Source organism: Balaenoptera physalus, assembly GCF_965194825.1.
Source record: "Balaenoptera physalus genome assembly, chromosome: 13".
NCBI lineage: Eukaryota > Metazoa > Chordata > Mammalia > Artiodactyla > Balaenopteridae > Balaenoptera > Balaenoptera physalus.
This window is the reverse complement of record NC_138892.1, coordinates 102,041,762-102,058,996: the sequence shown is the minus strand read 5'-3', so window position 1 is coordinate 102,058,996 and position 17,235 is coordinate 102,041,762. Positions and strand designations below refer to the sequence as shown.

The following is a 17,235-nucleotide window of genomic DNA, read 5'->3' as shown; positions in this document are numbered from 1 at the left end:
CCTAAATGCCCATAGACAGGCGAATGGATAAAGAAGATGTGGTACATATACACAGTGGAATATTACTCAGACATAAAAAGGAACGAAACTGGGTCATTTGTAGAGATGTGGATGGACCTAGAGACTGTCATACAGAGTGAAGTAAGTCAGAAAGAGAAAAACAAATGTCGTATATTAACGCATATATGTGGAATCTAGAAAAATGGTACAGATGAACCTATTTGCAAAGCAGAAACAGACACACAGACAGAGAACAAATGTATGGACACAAAGGGGGGCTGGGATGAATTGGGAGATTGGGATTGACATATATACACTACTATGCATAAAATAGAAAACTGAGAACCTACTGTATAGCACAGGGAACTCTACTCAGTGCTCTGTGGTGACCTAAATGGGAAGGAAATCCAAAAAAGAGGGGATATATGTATACGTATAGCTGATTCACTTTGCTGTACAGCAGAAACTAACACAACATTGTAAAGCAACTATACTCCAGTAAAAAAAAAATCATTTAAAATCACTTGCTTTAATATACAGAAACACATAAGACACAAAGAAAGCCAAGGAAGCTCTCAGTCCCAGAGTTGGTAGTGTAGGGGGAGTTGAAGAAAACGAGCCTTTCCAGTCTCCCAGGGAAAGAAGGGGTGACAGGACACAGAATATCACTAGGCCCCTGGTGAGTCCCGGTGCTGAGGCCGTGCATGCCCTAGTTCTCTACCAAAGGAAAGTGCTGATTTTCCTTGTCGTGGCCCTGGCCTTGCTCCCATGCTCGTCCTCCAGTTTTCAGAAGTCGTCCAGTTCCCAGAACGGCCCCTTCCTTTAGTTCCCTAACATTTTCACTCAGGGGAGAAGGCCGCTTTCCCTGCAAAAGGCAGTGGGCAAGGTGAGGGAGGGCGGGAGGTTGTTCAGGGCAGAGAAGATCGGGGAAAAGGGCTCCCATCTTTACGTTGGATTTCCTAGTAATAGCTTTCACCCTCTCTCCCTTTACCTGTCGTGGTGTCAGAGTCCCGGGGGAGTTGTCATCCTGCAGGATGGTGAGAGGAGATCTCCCTAGCACCTTGCTGTTTGGTTTCCATCTGCTGCACTTAGAACCTAGGGTTGGTAAGGAGTTAAAACAAGGAGCCAACATTAGGGGTTTACAGTTTATTTCTCCTCCATCCATTCATGGACATTATCCCAGAGTGTTCTCCCAATTTCTCTACCCCATACCTTGCCCTTAGATTCTGTACCTGAAGATCGAGGAGTCTCGGGGTCTCTCAAGGGCTTGTCTGAGTCCTGGCTGGCCATAGGGGTTTCTGAGGCATGTCCTATTTCCTCCTTGGAAAACACCTGCCTGGAGGGGAGCTCAGTCTGGCTGCAAGGTGGCATCTGATCCTCAAGGGAAAACTGGGTGCCCAGAGGCAAGTCCAGTTGAGAAGATGAAGGTGTCTCTAGGGGCAGAACAGGCTCTGGGGGAAGACTTAATGTGGGGTCTTCGGTCTCAAATACATCACTCAGCTGTTTCACCAGTGGGCTTGGGGGCTCTATCGGGGGGAGAAGTGAAGTGAGATAGTGACCCTCTGTTACAAATCATTCAGCAAGGAGGAAAAGATACATGAGCCTTAGGAGTCATGCCCTGGTGGGTGAGGGATTGGGAAGAGAGAAGTTGATGAGAGGGAGCAAAGTGTTGAGAAAAGAGTGACATGGGTTCAAAGCAGGAGGATGGAGGCCCCTTCTGATAATGCTGTCACCCAAGGATGCTAGGTGACAGCATTACCAGAATTCCCTGGGCCCAACACTTACCTCCGCTGGTCTTCATAGGTGTCCGTGCGATGCCAAGGGTAGGAGAGCGGGGATCTGAGTCCTGGGACTGCTTAGGGCCCTCCAGCTGCTCCCCTGCTGGCAGGTTTGGCTGAGGAGAGCTCTCTACCTGTCAGGACCAAAGGCTAGAACAAGTCTGGGCCCTCACTCTTCCACCCCCAGGTCTCTAGCCTCAGGTCCACACTCCAGACGGGAATTGCCAAGGCCCTCAGACACTCAGCCTACTTCACCGGGATTGAGAATGTGGAAAATAAGGCGGGGGGTGGTGGCGGGGAGTGAGCTCTCTCAGAATCAGGTTAGGCAGAGGCCCCCAAATTCAGACAGTTTCGCTGCCTCCCCCACCCCGATCCTGAGTACCTGGATGGGCCCTGAGTACCTGGATGGGAGTGCGCAGGATGCCGGCGCTGGGTGAACGGGGGTCCGCCACTCGAGCCAGAAGCTTGTTGTGAGGCGGAGGCCGCGCTGGAGTGACTGGGACGCTCTTGGCTGAGCCCATCTCAACCAGGAGAAATAGGATGGGGCAGGGCCCGGCCCGGGCGAGGAAGGGATGCCTGTGAGAAGTGACTCAGGTCTCAGTCCTTACCGCGACCACGTTCGCCCTCTGACTCCAGACCACCCGAACTTCCCCAGTTCGCCGCTGAGGAAGCGCCTGGCCGCCGGGCCAGAGGTCTCAGAGGGGATATTGACTGATACAGATGACAAGGCAGCTCCTTCCGGGCCTCCTGGGCCCTCTAACTTATTCACTAATTTATTCAAATCACTTACCGGGCCCCAGTTCCAGCTTTGGGTGCAAAACAGCTCGATCCTCAACTCCCGAATCGAAGTTTCAAACTTCCCGCCACGCCCCTGCCCTGACCCTATTGGCTGAGTCGATCCTGGTTCCTATAGGTCCGCTATGTGAGGCCCGCCTCCAGCGCAGGAAGCCATTGGGCTGGGAGGACGTCTATCATGGGGACCGTGGGGCCAATGGACGGCGGCTTGACTTGCCAGGGGTGACGCCTCCTCGATAGGGGGACTTTTGTTCAGTATAGGGCTGCGAGCTGTCTGTCGTGAGACTTTGCAGAATGCCAATTTTCGCTTTTGAGACCTTCCGTTTCGAAATCAAATGATTTTTAAAAAAAACAGAATCATGAATTATTACGCTATTATGTACATATCCAGCTGGAGACGGAGTTATGAAGATTTTTCTGAGGCCAAAGAGATCGTAATCCTTATTGGTCGACGGAGTTAGCAATCACTCGACACTAACTCTCAAACCCCGCCTCATTGGACAGCCCCTTTTCAAATATCAATACTACAACTGCCCTTCTATTTTCCCATTGGACAGGTCCCCAGGAAAGTTTCTGGGATTGACTGGTTTAAACCACCGTCCGTTTCTGCTCTTCAATAGACAGCACGCTAATGGATTGTAGGGTCCCGGAGTCCCAGCAGCCAAAACTCCGGGGCCCACCTCACTGCTCTACGTGCGCTCTGCCCTGGAGGAGTGGGATTGGCTCTTCCGAGCATCGATTGCATTAGAAGCGCTTTTCATTGGCGATAGTCAAGAGCCGGGCAGAGGGCGGAGCACTAGCGGGCAGGCTCCGTCCAACTGCCATTCTCGCGCGTCTTTCCTTCAGCGCATGCACCTAACGAGTGGCGCTCATTGGACTAAAGGGTAGGGGGTGGGGGACTAGAAGCGGTGGGAGCCGCTGTGCGTGGAGGAGCTGCTGCCGGTGTCATGGCGGAGCTGAGTGAGGAGGCGCTGCTGTCAGTATTACCGACTATCCGGGTCCCCAAGGCTGGAGACCGGGTCCACAAAGACGAGTGCGCCTTCTCCTTCGACACACCGGTAAGCCCATTCCCCACGGCCGCAGGGAGCACGACTTCCTTCCATCGCCCTGGTCATTCCGCCGGGGCCTGCAAGTCTTGGGCCACCGCCTCCCTGCGGTGCACCATGGGACTTGTAGTCTCCCACGCTACTTCTGCCGTTGCTTCGAATTCGCGGGAGCTGTCGTGTGACTACCGCCCCCGGAAGCCACCGCGCCCGCCTCACCCACACCCGGTCTCGTGGAGCACTGTGGGGATTGTAGTCGCTCACTCCCTTCGTTACCGTTCTAAGCCAGAGGGGCAAGCCGGTTGCCGGACTACATCTCCCATGTGGACCCCTGCGAAAGCCTGGGAGTTGGCCTTGCCTATCGCGCGTGGCTCTCCGGGTTTTGTAGTCTCGTGTGGGAGGGATGGTGCGACTCCCCCCCATCCCCCCCCGACGCAGTTCTGGGCCCGGGTTGGGGTAGGAGGGTGGGGACTGCAGTTCCCAGGCGCCTAGTAGTCTGGAAGTGGCCTTGAAGAAGCCCGGTTCTGAAAAAGGCAGAGTTAGAGAGCCTCCACCCATGGTTAATATGGACAGGGGCCGGGGAGGTGGGTCATTGGTGGTAGGGAGGGGAGGAAAGAGGAGAGGAAAGCTCTAGTCGTTTCTCCTTTGAGGTGAATTATGGCCGCAGCCCTCTCTCTTTCTCCCGCCCATCACAGAGAGCAGAGGGAACCCTTTTGAAAGTATTCCCAGAGAGGTGGTTTCTTTCGTGGCAGATACTAAGGCCCCTTTCCCATCCCGCTCCCACTCTTGACTAGTTAGGCAAAGCCGCCACCCACACCGTGCTTCACATTTTGCAGGCTCCACCCGGTACCTCCCTCCCTTCCTGCAGTTCTGCCTTCCTGTGACACCCTCAGGCAGACACAAGCCTCCAGCTAGGCCAGAGCCTGAACTGAGAGGGCAGCAGCCTGGCTGGGATCCGCCCCCCTCACCACCCCTCCCTCAAGCCGCTGCTGGGCCCTGCCCAGGGTGTTCAGCCAGACCAGCTCATGGCCGGGAAAACTGCAAGTCAGAGTGGAAAGGCTTCATTAATGCATCGCCAGTGCTGAGGATAGCAGCGTGATCTGAGGCCCAGTTAAGGATCATCACTGTGATTTGTAGGTTGCTTGGTTTGCTAGGCTTTGATCTGGGCCCCAGACAATGTGCTGCTTCTCTGAAGTCTGGCTTCGGCAGAGCTAAAAGAGGACGGCTGTTCAGAGCAGAGCTCCAGGGTTCCCAATCTTTGGTGGAATCAGTGCCTTCTATTTGCAACATAGGAGTTTAATCACTGCAGAGCTCCCACAGGCCTCCCAGTTTTATCAAGTGCACGCATTGGTGAAGCACTGTCTTTCTCAGGAGGGAAAGGTTTTTTCCCTTAATTATCAACAGATGGTAGAAGTCTCCCTTCTTTCAGTTACCTACAGTGGCTCCTTCTCTACACTCCTGTCCCTCTCCTTAGTAATGGTTTGAATAATCCAAAAGGGGTTTTTGTAATCTCATTACACTTTCCTTCTCTCACCCCAAGTCAGGAGATCTCCACTGGTTGGCTTTGCTAACCAACTTCTGGCATATTTGATTATCTTCAAATTGGGTTCATGGTAGAAAGAGCTTATTTGACCTCCGTGATGAGAAATGCTCTATTTGTTCATGAACGTTATAACCCACACTGTTCTAGGGAGTGGTACAGAGCAATCTATGGGACTGAGAACTGCGGTGCGGTGCCCTATTTTTAACTCACAGCAGAGAATATTTCAAGGCCACTGAGGCTTTAATTCCAGGAAGAAGATGCCTGTCATTGCTTGGATCTGAGGGAAGACTCTGTTGTCCAATTTCCTCCTCCTCCTTCTCCATCACTCTCTTCACAAAGGCACGGGTGGACTTGCTCAGTTTGGGGAAAGCCCATCTTCCCTCCTCAGCTGTGATTTACAGTGGATACTTGTCTTTCCCTGTTTTCTTCCTGGGTTATATGTGTTCTAGTTGTCTCAGAAGGTGTTGATAGATGGTTCTAGAAAGGGGATGGCTTTGAGGTTGGAGGTTGATGGGACTTCAGTGGGGATTTGGTTATTGGTCGGGGGCGGGAAGGGGGAAGCATCAGGGCGGTGACTGGAGAATGCTGGACTTCATGTCCTTGCCAGACTGGGTCCCAGTTCAGCTGTGAGCCCCAAGCAAGGCATTGTTCCCCTGGAGCCAGGCCTCAGCAGGCAAGGAAGGAGGAGACCAGTGTGGACCAGGGTTCGACTGCCTAGTAGAGTGAGGGAAGGGAAAGGTCTGGCCTTGCTGGCAAGCTCGGGCTTAGGTGTCTTGTTCAGGTGCTGGCATCTGTGCTTGTCCGGTCTGGAAGGTTTGCTGAATCTTGGAGGTCGGGTGGGGCTGGTCATGGTGTCCCTAGATTAGGTTCAGTGTCTGATGTGGAGGTCTTTCCAAGTCTATGGTAGTTGATCCCCATTCACTCTCTGGATCTCTAGGCTCCAGGAAAGAGGTAAAGGGAGTTCTCTGCAGTATACCAAAGGGCTCCAAAGAAGGAGCAAGAAGGAAGAGGAATGGTGACTGATAGGTGTTGCTCAGCCCCGGTGTCCTTGTGGGTTGTTACCAAAGTCACAGGAGGATGGGGAGACTCTTCGCCAGGTGCCAGGTCCTAAAAGGCTAAGTGACTCGCCAAAAGCCACACGGTGTCTGAGGACAGACCTTTCTTCCGGAAGCCAGCAGTTTCTGACTCCAGGTCTTGGTTTCCCCTGGCACGGCTTCATCCTGCCTGGGTTCCCTCCCCTGCCTCTTGTCCTGCAGGAGTCTGAGGGTGGCCTCTACATCTGCATGAACACATTCCTGGGTTTTGGGAAACAGTATGTGGAGAGACATTTCAACAAGACGGGCCAGCGAGTCTACCTGCACCTCCGCCGGACCCGGCGCCCGGTAGGCAAGGCCTGAGGACATTCGGGCACATCCCACTGGGCCCCCGTACTGAATCTGTCTGTTCCATCCTGACCTCCCACAGGCCTCAGTTGCCCCCTCACCTATCTCTGTTGGTGTCATTAAAACCCAGCACGTGTGTTTTTTGCCTCCTTTCTCTTCCGAGATTAGCCCACTCCATCCCGTCCACCCTCGTTCGTGCCTCCCTTGGTGCTCGTGGCTGATGCTGCCCTTCCTGCCTCGTTGCAGAAAGAGGAAGACACACCTGCGAGCACTGGAGACCCTCCCCGCAAGAAGCCCACCCGCCTGGCTATCGGTGAGCATCGCTGCCGTCCTGTCCTCCTCCCTGAGCTGGCCATGCCTGCTCTCAGAGGTGCTAGGAAAGCCCCCGAAGGATGGGCCTGATCCGTGGCCCTGAAGCTCTGGAGGGGACAAGGTGAAGTGCTGTATCAGAGGAGGGGTGTCGACCTGTGGTGGTGGTCCTACTCCCCCTCTTCTTCCCTGTCTTACCAGGTGTCGAAGGCGGGTTTGACCTCAGCGAGGAGAAGTTTGAATACGATGAGGATGTAAAAATCATCATTTTGCCGGATTACCTGGAGATAGCCCGGGATGGGTTGGGGGGACTGCCTGACATGGTCAGAGATCGGGTATGAATACCTTCCTGCCCTACCGAAGATTCTAGGGCAGGCGGGGCCAGAGCAGTGATGTTGTGGGCAAGGCCCGAGAAAGCTGAAGACCACGGGGCTAGAGGGGCATGTGGGGCTGTGGGCTGGGTCCTGTCTCTCACCCTCTGCTTCCCCCAGGTGACCAGTGCGGTGGAGGCCCTACTGTCGGCCGACTCAGCCTCCCGCAAGCAGGAGGTGCAGGCCTGGGATGGGGAAGTACGGCAGGTGTCTAAGCATGCCTTCAACCTCAAGCAGCTGGACAGCCCTGCTCGAATCCCTCCCTGGTGAGGCCTGGCCCCTCCACCTTGGGGTGCAACCCCCAGAGCTGGGGCAAAGAGGCCACCCTCCTGGGGGTCTGGTGGGAGAGAGGGTCGGGAGCAGGATAAGGAGGGAGACTTGGGGGAGCTGAGCTAAGCGAGGGGACCTCCAGAGGAGAGGAGAAGAGAGAGGTCTTGGACCAGCGGGGGACCCACCGCTCCCATAAACCCCTGACCCATATTTCGGCTAATTTTCTTCTCCCGGGGTTAGTGGCTGGAAGTGCTCCAAGTGCGACATGAGGGAGAACCTGTGGCTCAACCTGACCGACGGCTCCATCCTCTGTGGCCGGCGCTACTTCGACGGCAGCGGCGGCAACAACCACGCCGTGGAGCACTACCGGGAGTCGGGCTACCCGCTAGCCGTCAAGCTGGGCACCATCACGCCCGACGGAGCTGGTACCACCCCGCCCCCGGCCGCCCGCCTCCACGCGGAAACCCCTGGGTCTTAACCGTCAACTCATTTCACATGACACGAACGAGACGCGAGTTTGTTCTCTTGATAAACGATGAAAATATTGCAGTGAAACTGAATTTTCAGTTAACCTCCCAAATCCCAGTCCCCTTCCTAGTGGTTACCATCGTTATCTTTTAGTGAGCGTTCTTTCGAACCCGTCTCACTCTAGAACCTTACCTATAGGGTGGAGACACGATGAATTCCAGCCCTTATCCTGTTTCACCCCATCTTCCCGGACAGCCCGTCCCAGAAGGGCTTACGGCCTCACTGATGCTCGAGGGAGCTGAGAGCGTTGCCCTCACGGCTCGTCCTTCTGTCCCACCGAGGCCTCTCAGGGCAGGGGGTGGGGTTGGTGGTCAGGCTGGGCCTGAGCCGCCCCCTCCAACACCGCTCCTGCCTCCTGTGCTAGACGTGTACTCATATGATGAGGATGACATGGTCCTGGACCCCAACCTGGCCGAGCACCTGTCCCACTTCGGTATCGACATGCTGAAGATGCAGAAGGTGAGACCCCTTCAGCTTCTAGAATCATTTCATCGTTCATTGACTACTGCTGAGCTCCTACTATGTGCTGGTCACTGCAAATGAGACGGGGTGGCCCTCGCTCTCATAGGCTTATATTCCAGATAAGAAGCAGGCATTGATCAGATGCTCACGCAGATACCGGAGTAACTGCAGACTGTGGAGGGAGTTCAGGAGTTTCCAGGGGGCCATCTAGTCCAGGGGATGGAGGAAATGGCCCTGAGGAAGCGATGCTTGGGTGATCTGAGGGTGAGAAGGGGGGGCTTCAGCATGGATGAACGCTTCAGCTTGGGGGAGTTGAGTTCGTCTCATCCCCTCATTTGGGCAGAGGCCTGCTGCCTAACGGGCCCCTGGGACAGTTGCCTGTGGCCTTCAGGAACTTGCACTGGAGGATACCCAGTGGGCCTCCCGTGTCAGAGCCCGTAATTCAGCACATTGCAGGCTCCAGCTGGCTCTCGTCCTAGACCAAGTGAGAGAACGGAAAAGACGCAGGGCTGCGTTCCTTAGCCTGACTGAGGTGCCCCTTCCCGTGCAGACGGACAAGACGATGACGGAGTTGGAGATAGACATGAACCAGCGCATCGGCGAGTGGGAGCTGATCCAGGAGTCGGGGGTGCCGCTCAAGCCCCTGTTCGGGCCCGGCTACACAGGCATCCGCAACCTGGGCAACAGCTGCTACCTCAACTCGGTGGTCCAGGTGCTCTTCAGCATCCCCGACTTCCAGAGGAAGTGAGTGCTGCCCTCTCCCCGAGGCCGGGCCCTGGGCTCTGCGCCCCTGACACCCGCTCCTCCCCTGGCGGCCAGCCTCCAGGCACCCTCCTTTGGCTGCCCTCAGGACCTCTGTTCTAGCTCAGTCTTAGTTCCTGGTACTCTGCGAGGGGAACAGGTTCTAGGGCTGTATCACCATCAACCCGGCCACACACAAACCCACTGGTGGGGCCAGACGCCCAACCTCAGGGCCCCCCGAGGCCTCTTGACTGACTCAAAGGCGAGCAGGTGGTCTTTATTTTAGGCCAGTGACATCAGGTGAGCACCTAACAGGTACATGGAGCATTTGGGGATAGGGGAGGGCTAGGGACGTGACGAGAGAAGAAAGGCAGGTTCTCAGCATAAGTGAGTTTACTGTCTAATTGGGAAGGCCTGGTACACGCGTGAAAACTTAGAACATATTGACACGTTCTGTTCAAAGAATATGGACCGTATTTATCCTTCTCCTGGGCTGTCTTCTCCCTTCCCCCGACTCTCTCTCAGGGAGGGGGCTGGAGTGCCCTGCGTGCTGACCGAGTTGGAAATGGGAGGGAGGGCAAGTTGCTGGAAAGAAGTGGACCCCAAGGGTCAACTGCGTGCCTCCCCCCTCTGGAGGGAACCTGTTCCCTGAGCTAGTAGATAATTACTCCCTTCCCTTTTCCTCTGGGCCTGGGCCCAAGCCCCTCCAATGATCCTTCCCTTTGCTCTCAGATACGTGGATAAGCTGGAGAAGATCTTCCAGAACGCCCCGACGGACCCTACCCAGGATTTCAGCACCCAGGTGTATGTAGCCAGTCCTGTGTGCCTTCTTGCTCCTCCGTGACCCCCTGGAGTGGACAGCAGTTTAGCCCCTGGCCAGCTAGAGGCCTTCAGATGACTGCCTTCTGGGCATGCTGTCTGCCTTGAGTCGGGTTCCCATGGAATCTAAGGTTTTTCACATTTTAGAGAGTCGTCTAAGGGGGCTTTGAGCAGGGGCTGAGTTGGGGAGGATCCGCTGTAGACGGGTGTCAGGCGGAAGCTGAGTGGTTCTCTTGGATGTTAACGCAGGGCCAAGCTGGGCCATGGCCTTCTCTCGGGAGAGTACTCCAAGCCAGCACCAGAGTCGGGCGATGGGGAGCAGGTGCCAGAACAAAAGGTGAGTCTGGGCCTCCATCCCTTTCAGGCTCTGGAATTGTGGGGAAACTGAGATCCGGGAGGTGTCTAAAGAAGGCCACTTGGTGGCCTCTTGGGCCCCAGCTGAAGCGCCGCCCTGGCTCTGCCTAGGAAGTCCAAGATGGCATCGCCCCTCGGATGTTCAAGGCGCTCATTGGCAAGGGTCACCCCGAGTTCTCCACCAACCGGCAGCAGGATGCCCAAGAGTTCTTTCTTCACCTTATCAACATGGTGGAGGTGAGGGCGGGGAAGGTGGCGAGGGAGGGCGCTTATCACACTCCTTCTGTCTGCCTGCGATTCAGTTCCCTCCTTTCTCCTTGCTGCCCATTCTTTCCTGTCAGCCCTAACCCACTCCCACCCCTGGGACCCCACAGCCTTCGCGCCCTGAGCTTTCCCTGTGAGGAGCAGTTGCACCTGAGGAGAGCAGCAAAGGAGTGACCCTTACAGTCGCTGGGCTTGCAGCCTAATGAAGGATGCACCCAGAGAAAACGATAGGCGGATACTTAGCACTTAGAAAGTACAGGCACTTTCCCACGTAGTCCCACCGTGCCCCACCGTGCCCGGATGGGCCAGAACTGGCGGGGTTGATGAGGGAAGGCTTCTGCTCTGCTCTTGCATCCCTGCACCTCTTCGTGGTCGTCTCTCTTCCACTCCCCTCTCTCCCTGACCCCCCGAGTGACTCTTTTAGGCTCCCATCCCAGTGCCCGGCTGCCCAGACCTCCCCACCCTGCCTCTCCCCCGTAGAGGAATTGCCGGAGCTCTGAAAATCCGAATGAAGTGTTCCGCTTCCTGGTGGAGGAGAAGATCAAGTGCCTGGCGACAGAGAAGGTGAAGTACACCCAGCGAGTGGACTACATCATGCAGCTGCCTGTGCCCATGGACGCGGCCCTGAACAAAGGTGGGCACTCTGCTCTCCCAGCGGGGCCTGGAGGCGGAGGCGGAGGCCTGGGAGCAGTGCTTGGGTGCCTTACAGAAGCAGAGCCCGCGGTCCGCCCTGCTCCCCAGCCAGAGGGCCGAGGCGGGGCTGTTGGGGGCAGGTGGGATTAACCTTGCCTGCAGCTGGTCAGCAGAGCTGTGTTGAGAAAGAGGCAAGATCACAGACGGACGTGTGTCCGGTAGGTTTGGGGAGGCGGAGGAGCTGAGGTGGTCGTGGACTCAGAGCCAGTAGGGAGAGGCTAAGGGGGGAAAGAGGCAGCCCCCTCTGAGGGATCCACCCACCGATTCTGTCACCAGAGGAGCTCCTGGAGTACGAGGAGAAGAAGCGGCAAGCCGAAGAGGAGAAGCTGCCGCTGCCAGAACTGGTCCGGGCCCAGGTGCCCTTCAGTTCCTGCCTGGAGGCCTATGGGGCCCCCGAGCAGGTGGATGACTTCTGGAGCACGGCCCTGCAGGCCAAATCAGTAGCCGTCAAGTAAGTCCTGTGGCTCCGGGCCCGCGTCAGGGTAAACCCAAATATGCTGTCAGCCTTTTTTTGCATTCTCGAGTCCCTTTGTGGTCAGAATCTCAGACTGGTATCAGTTGAGGCTGGTACCCTGGTCCAAGAGGCCCTAGCAGGAGTGGACTCGGATAATTGCAACACGTTACCTTGACCTGCCCCTACCAGTCCCTCGTCTCTCTTGGGATGGGATCAGTTCCCAGGGCAGCCTCTCTCCGCTCACTTCCCCAATCCTGGCAAAGCACAGGCACTTAGTAACAGTCGTGGACAGGATTGAAACTTCCAGTAGATGATCTTACTTTTTGCTAACCCATCATTGGCATGAACTTGAGATGTGAAAGAGTCTTTGGTCTCCAGGATTTCAGCCATCTGCCCCTTTGCCGCTCCTGCCCGTGAGACACCCCCCATCCCCCTCACTTCCCTGGCTTCTGCTTCTCCTTGTCTACAGATGCTTTTGATGCCTGGCCAGGGCAAGAAAAGAATATGGAGTGTCTTCTGGGCTGTTAGGCCTTCTATCCATGACAGGCTGAGGGTGGGGCTTTCAGGAGAGGTTCTCTGGGTACCAGGACATTCTCTCTTCCCTAGGACCACACGATTTGCCTCATTCCCTGACTACCTGGTCATCCAGATCAAGAAGTTCACCTTCGGCTTAGACTGGGTGCCCAAGAAACTGGGTATGGTGGCTGGGACGAGCGAGGGAGGTTAAGCAGAAAGTGCTAGAAAAAGAAGGGGCCTTAACACATCAACTAGTGCTTCTCCAGCTTCCCTCTGAAAGGGGAAACGTTGCCTTAGATGTTTCAAAATGTGTCTAGTTTGAAAAGAGCTGACTAAAAATATTAAGACTTCTTTGATTTTTTGATTTTTTACTTTTTTCACTACATTTTTTAATTGAAGTATGGTTGATTTACACCATTGTGTTAACTATTGCTGTACAGCAAAGTGATTCAGTTATATATACACATTCCTTTTTTTTTTTAATATTCTTTTCCATTATGGTTTATCATAAGATATTGAATACAGTTTGCTGTGCTGTGCAGTAGGATCTTGTTGTTTAACACTTCTTCGATTTTATAGTTATGACTTAAAACCAAAAGTTATCTTCATAGTTTTATATAATTGGTAAGATGTTTTCATTTTGATAATCTTGAAACAGTTTTTCATGGGCCTTACAGGCCCCTGATGACTTTGCGAACTGCAGAATTAACTTCATTTCCTAGATAAGTCGAGCCCCACGGAAGTATAGAATCATTCTGCGGCGCAGTCGGAGGCCCCTTCCCGGCTCATGGCTCATTGGTGGTAGATCCAGGACTGGAATCCTGGCCTCCTGAACCCCGGCCCATGATTATTTTTATTACACTGAGACCCCTGCAATGGGTCCCGCTCTGAGCAGCATCTTAGTACAGAGCAGGATGGGGGTAGGGGCTTGAGATTCCTGGAGTGCTTATGCCAAGAGGGCCTCGGGGAGCTGCTGAGGTGACCTCTGTCCTGCTGTTCCACTTGCAGATGTATCCATCGAGATGCCAGAGGAGCTAGACATCTCCCAGCTGAGGGGCACAGGGCTGCAGCCTGGAGAGGAGGAGCTGCCCGACATTGCCCCACCCCTGGTCACTCCGGATGAGCCCAAAGGTAGCCTTGGTTTCTATGGCAACGAAGACGAAGACTCCTTCTGCTCCCCTCACTTCTCCTCTCCGACATGTTAGTGACTCTTCTTCCTGCCTGTCTCTTTCCCTTGCTGATGGGGGGTCTTCTCTGCCTGCCTCCCCTTGTCCCTGTCCATTGTGTTTCTCCTGTCCTCCCTTTCGAATTTCCTCTGCCCTCCTGATGGACGTGAGGACCAATAGAGAACCCCCAGCCACATCCTCTGTGTGGGTGGCTAATCGCCTCTGCCCTCGTTCACCTCGAGTTGGCTAGGGGCGGGGGCAGGTTCTCATACTCCAGAAACGGCCTGTTCTGAGAGAGTGGGCAAGGAAGGGGCTCCCTGGGGGACCTCTAGCCTCAGTTCTGTACCTTGAGGATATACTGCTGGCCACACGTGATGTTGTGTTGGCATTTTAGTTCTGGAATAAGGTGCCAGGCCATGGAGGAAAAACACCTGGACGGGCGGCTGGAAGAGGGCTGGGGTGGACGGTGGGAGCGAGCAGGGCCAGGGAGTGGCCCAGGGAGTCAGGCCCCTGTGCCCGCGCCTCTCCGCCAACAGCGCCCATGTTGGACGAATCGGTCATCATCCAGCTGGTGGAGATGGGCTTCCCGATGGACGCCTGCCGCAAAGCCGTCTACTACACGGGCAACAGCGGGGCCGAGGCCGCCATGAACTGGGTCATGTCGCACATGGATGATCCAGGTAAGCAGAGCTGGGGAGCGGGGGCTGGGGAGCGGGCAGGGCCGGCACCCTCCCCCAAACACTTCAACCCCTTCACATCCGCAGATTTTGCAAACCCCCTCATCCTGCCTGGCTCCAGCGGGCCCGGCTCCACAAGCGCAGCAGCTGACCCCCCGCCAGAGGACTGTGTGACCACCATCGTCTCCATGGGCTTCTCCCGGGACCAGGCCCTGAAAGCCCTGCGGGCCACGGTATGGGCGCCCCCAGATGAGGACGGGACCTGTGGGAAGAAGCGGGTGGGAGCGAGGTTCCATCCCTCGTGAGCAAGACCGAGGACGACCTGTGTGGTACGGCCCGTCTGGGGCTCTGCCCTTTAGTGGCTGTGATAAGGGAGCAGAGGCCTTCACTGGGGGCTTTCTGGACCCTGACTTTGCTAAAAAATAAAAAGTAATGCTTCCCTCCTCTCCCAGAATAATAGCTTAGAACGGGCTGTGGACTGGATCTTCAGTCACATAGACGACCTGGACGCAGAAGCTGCCATGGACATCTCCGAGGGCCGCTCAGCTGCCGACTCCATCTCCGAGTCCATACCGGTGGGACCTAAAGTCCGGGACGGTCCTGGAAGTGAGTGTCCCGGGGAAACAGGACGGGCCTGGGAGAATCTAGCCAGTCGGCTTCCAGGTCCTCATCCCAGGGTAGCTCTGCTTCCCTCGGGGGGCACAGAGGTCAGAAGCTTCCTTCCACTGACGTGACTCCTGAAGGTGGGATCCTCGGGGGCTGATTGACACTCCCTGAAATCCCGTCCTGGGTGTGAGCTGCTGGATGCATCCGCCCTCACTGTCTCCTCCCCTCCCCCTCCCTCCCTAGAGTATCAGCTCTTCGCCTTCATTAGTCACATGGGCACCTCAACCATGTGTGGTCACTACGTCTGCCACGTCAAGAAGGAAGGCAGGTGAGGGGACGGCACGTGCCTTTTGAATGGGGCAGTGTTTCTGGGGATGGGGAGGGGGCATCCTGGAAGTCCTAGAATATTTGTGAGGGACAATAAAGCATTGCCTGGCGCAGATTCACCAGAAATTGACAGAAAGCCTGACGGCAGAGATGGGCAAACGAGGGCCCAAGGGCTGAATCCCGCCACTTGCTTTTATAAATAAAGTTTTTACAAGCACGGCCACACTTACTCATTTATGTATCGCCTGTGGCTCTTTTCACGCTGCAACAGGCAGGCTGAGTAGTTGTGTCAGACCGGATGGCCTGCAAAACCTGAAACACTTCCTGTCTGGCCCTTGACAGACAAAGCTTGCTGACCCCTACCTAAAAGGAATGGGCGCAGGTGGCTGTAAAGATACCACAGGGTCTGAAGACACCGAGTAGAGTAGGAATGAGCCTGTGAGATTGGGACGTTCCCTTGAGACAGGTGGCAGGTGGACTGTAGGTTTGGGGACCCAGGCAGAGAATGTTGGGAGCCTTCGCCCCAGAGTCACCAGGGTCAACTCCAGGGGCCACGTCAGAGAGAGTCAGTTGAGAATGCCCGGGTTGTTCATCCTTTTCCCCCACCCCCTTCCCCAGATGGGTGATCTACAATGACCAGAAAGTGTGTGCCTCTGAGAAGCCGCCCAAGGACCTGGGCTACATCTACTTCTACCAGAGAGTGGCCAGCTAAGAGCCTGCCCTGAGCCCTTACCACTGAGGGCGGGGGACAGACCACCCAGCATGAGGGATGGGCGCCCCCCTGCTCTGTACCCTTTTTCTTTTCGTCCCCAGTAGCAGGGAAGAAGCTAGTGGCCATGGGAGAATGGCCAAGCAAAGCGGGGGGCGCTCGGGAGACTTTGGGGATAGAGCAGGAAGGGCACAGGAGGGGCCGGCTGCCTGTCTGTGAGGAAACTGTTGCTTTCCTGCCCTTGACCCCATAGTGCTCTGCTTCTCTGTGATCCTGCCGGCCTGGCGTGGAGCGGGCTTGTTTGTGTGTGTGGTGTGGGTGTAGCTTTGTGCAGCCTCTTCCACAGGAGGGGGCTTCTGTGCCTCCCCTCCCCACTTTGTGTTTGCTCCCCGTGTGGTCGGGCAAGGAGGGACATAAGGGAAATGGGGACCCCCCCCTCACCCTCCTGCCTCAGTCTTTTCCCCACCCTGTCTCTCCCCTGTCCTTCTCTGGAAAATGCCAAAATACAGGATGTGAATAAAAGTACAATGGCTCAATTGTGTCCTGTTTGATAACTTGGGGGAGACCGTTAACCCCCTGGGGTTAGCAGGAGGGCCAGTTTCTGAAAACTCCTGGCCCCAGCCCTTTGACCCTCGTGCCCCCTTGTAGGCAGTTGTGTGCTTTTTACCGTTCTGGCGCTCTTGGGAGATTGGGGGCTGAGTGAGGTGAGCACTGGGGGAGTAGAGGAAAGCTGAGGGGTGCGGGCTGTCAGATGAAGAAAAGTGGAGTGGGGTGACACAGAGCACAGATGGGGTGATGAGTCCTTCCTTCCAGCCGTCACAGGAGAGGGGGCCCAAATGGGTACCTCCCAAATGTCCCCAGTGGCTAGGGAGCCCTGGGCCCCAGGCCCTGCAGTCCCTTGTCAGTCCTTGGCCCGCTGGAGTAAAAAGTGGGGTACTCCATGGACTTCCCTGGTGGCGCAGTGGTTAAGAATCCGCCTGCCAATGCAGGGGACACGGGTTCGAGCCCTGGTCCGGGAAGATCCCACATGCCACGGAGCAACTAAGCCCGTGTGCCACAACTACTACTGAGCCTGCGCTCTAGAGCCCGCGAGCCACAACTACTGAACCCCGTGCTCCGCAACAAGAGAAGCCACCGCAATGAGAAGCCTGCGCACCGCAACGAAGAGTAGCCCCCGCTCATCGCAGCTAGAGAAAGTCCACGCGCAGCAACGAAGACCCAACGCAGCCATAAATAAATAAATAAATGTATAATAAAATAATTTTTTTTTTAAAAGTGGGGTACTCCTGGGGGCAGGGCAGACTTCTGAACTGCCTCTTTCTTAGCTGCACCGTCTCCAGCCAACGTGGGCCGTCCCTCCGCCTCTGAACCCTGTTACTTGCCCAATTTCTGTTGAGCTGGGCTCGCCCTGGTAGGTCAAAGGTGCCT

The 17,235-nt window shown here is 55.6% G+C and overlaps 2 protein-coding genes across 7 annotated transcripts; one reads left to right on the top strand and one right to left on the bottom strand.

The window, feature by feature from the left end:
- Nucleotides 1-511: 511 nt before the first annotated feature.
- CDCA3 (cell division cycle associated 3) lies at nucleotides 512-3,268 on the bottom strand. Of its 2 annotated transcripts, XM_082420359.1 has the most exons (6): nucleotides 2,569-3,268; nucleotides 2,180-2,354; nucleotides 1,786-1,912; nucleotides 1,233-1,526; nucleotides 992-1,095; nucleotides 512-865 (listed from the first exon to the last, which is right to left on the bottom strand). In XM_082420359.1, the coding sequence occupies exons 2-6, from the start codon at nucleotides 2,297-2,299 to the stop codon at nucleotides 710-712; spliced, it is 801 nt and encodes a 266-aa protein (XP_082276485.1). In that variant the 5' UTR covers nucleotides 2,300-2,354; nucleotides 2,569-3,268; the 3' UTR covers nucleotides 512-709. The 2 variants fall into 2 exon arrangements, with proteins under 2 accessions (XP_082276485.1, XP_082276486.1); XM_082420360.1 differs by having other exon boundaries at nucleotides 1,786-1,908; nucleotides 2,180-3,268.
- A 131-nt stretch (nucleotides 3,269-3,399) lies between these two features.
- Nucleotides 3,400-16,343, top strand: USP5 (ubiquitin specific peptidase 5). Of its 5 annotated transcripts, none has more exons than XM_082420174.1 (20): nucleotides 3,400-3,631; nucleotides 6,416-6,541; nucleotides 6,710-6,854; nucleotides 7,052-7,185; nucleotides 7,342-7,487; nucleotides 7,732-7,916; nucleotides 8,384-8,478; nucleotides 9,032-9,225; nucleotides 9,955-10,026; nucleotides 10,291-10,378; nucleotides 10,507-10,632; nucleotides 11,140-11,293; nucleotides 11,629-11,803; nucleotides 12,413-12,501; nucleotides 13,331-13,522; nucleotides 14,025-14,168; nucleotides 14,253-14,398; nucleotides 14,618-14,771; nucleotides 15,015-15,095; nucleotides 15,717-16,343. In XM_082420174.1, exons 1-20 carry the CDS (start codon nucleotides 3,521-3,523, stop codon nucleotides 15,722-15,724), a joined length of 2,565 nt encoding a protein of 854 aa, XP_082276300.1. In that variant the 5' UTR covers nucleotides 3,400-3,520; the 3' UTR covers nucleotides 15,725-16,343. The 5 variants fall into 5 exon arrangements, with proteins under 5 accessions (XP_082276300.1, XP_082276298.1, XP_082276299.1 ...); XM_082420172.1 differs by having other exon boundaries at nucleotides 3,401-3,631; nucleotides 15,015-15,099; XM_082420173.1 differs by having other exon boundaries at nucleotides 3,404-3,631; nucleotides 13,331-13,453; nucleotides 15,015-15,099.
- The last annotated feature ends 892 nt before the right edge of the window (nucleotides 16,344-17,235 follow it).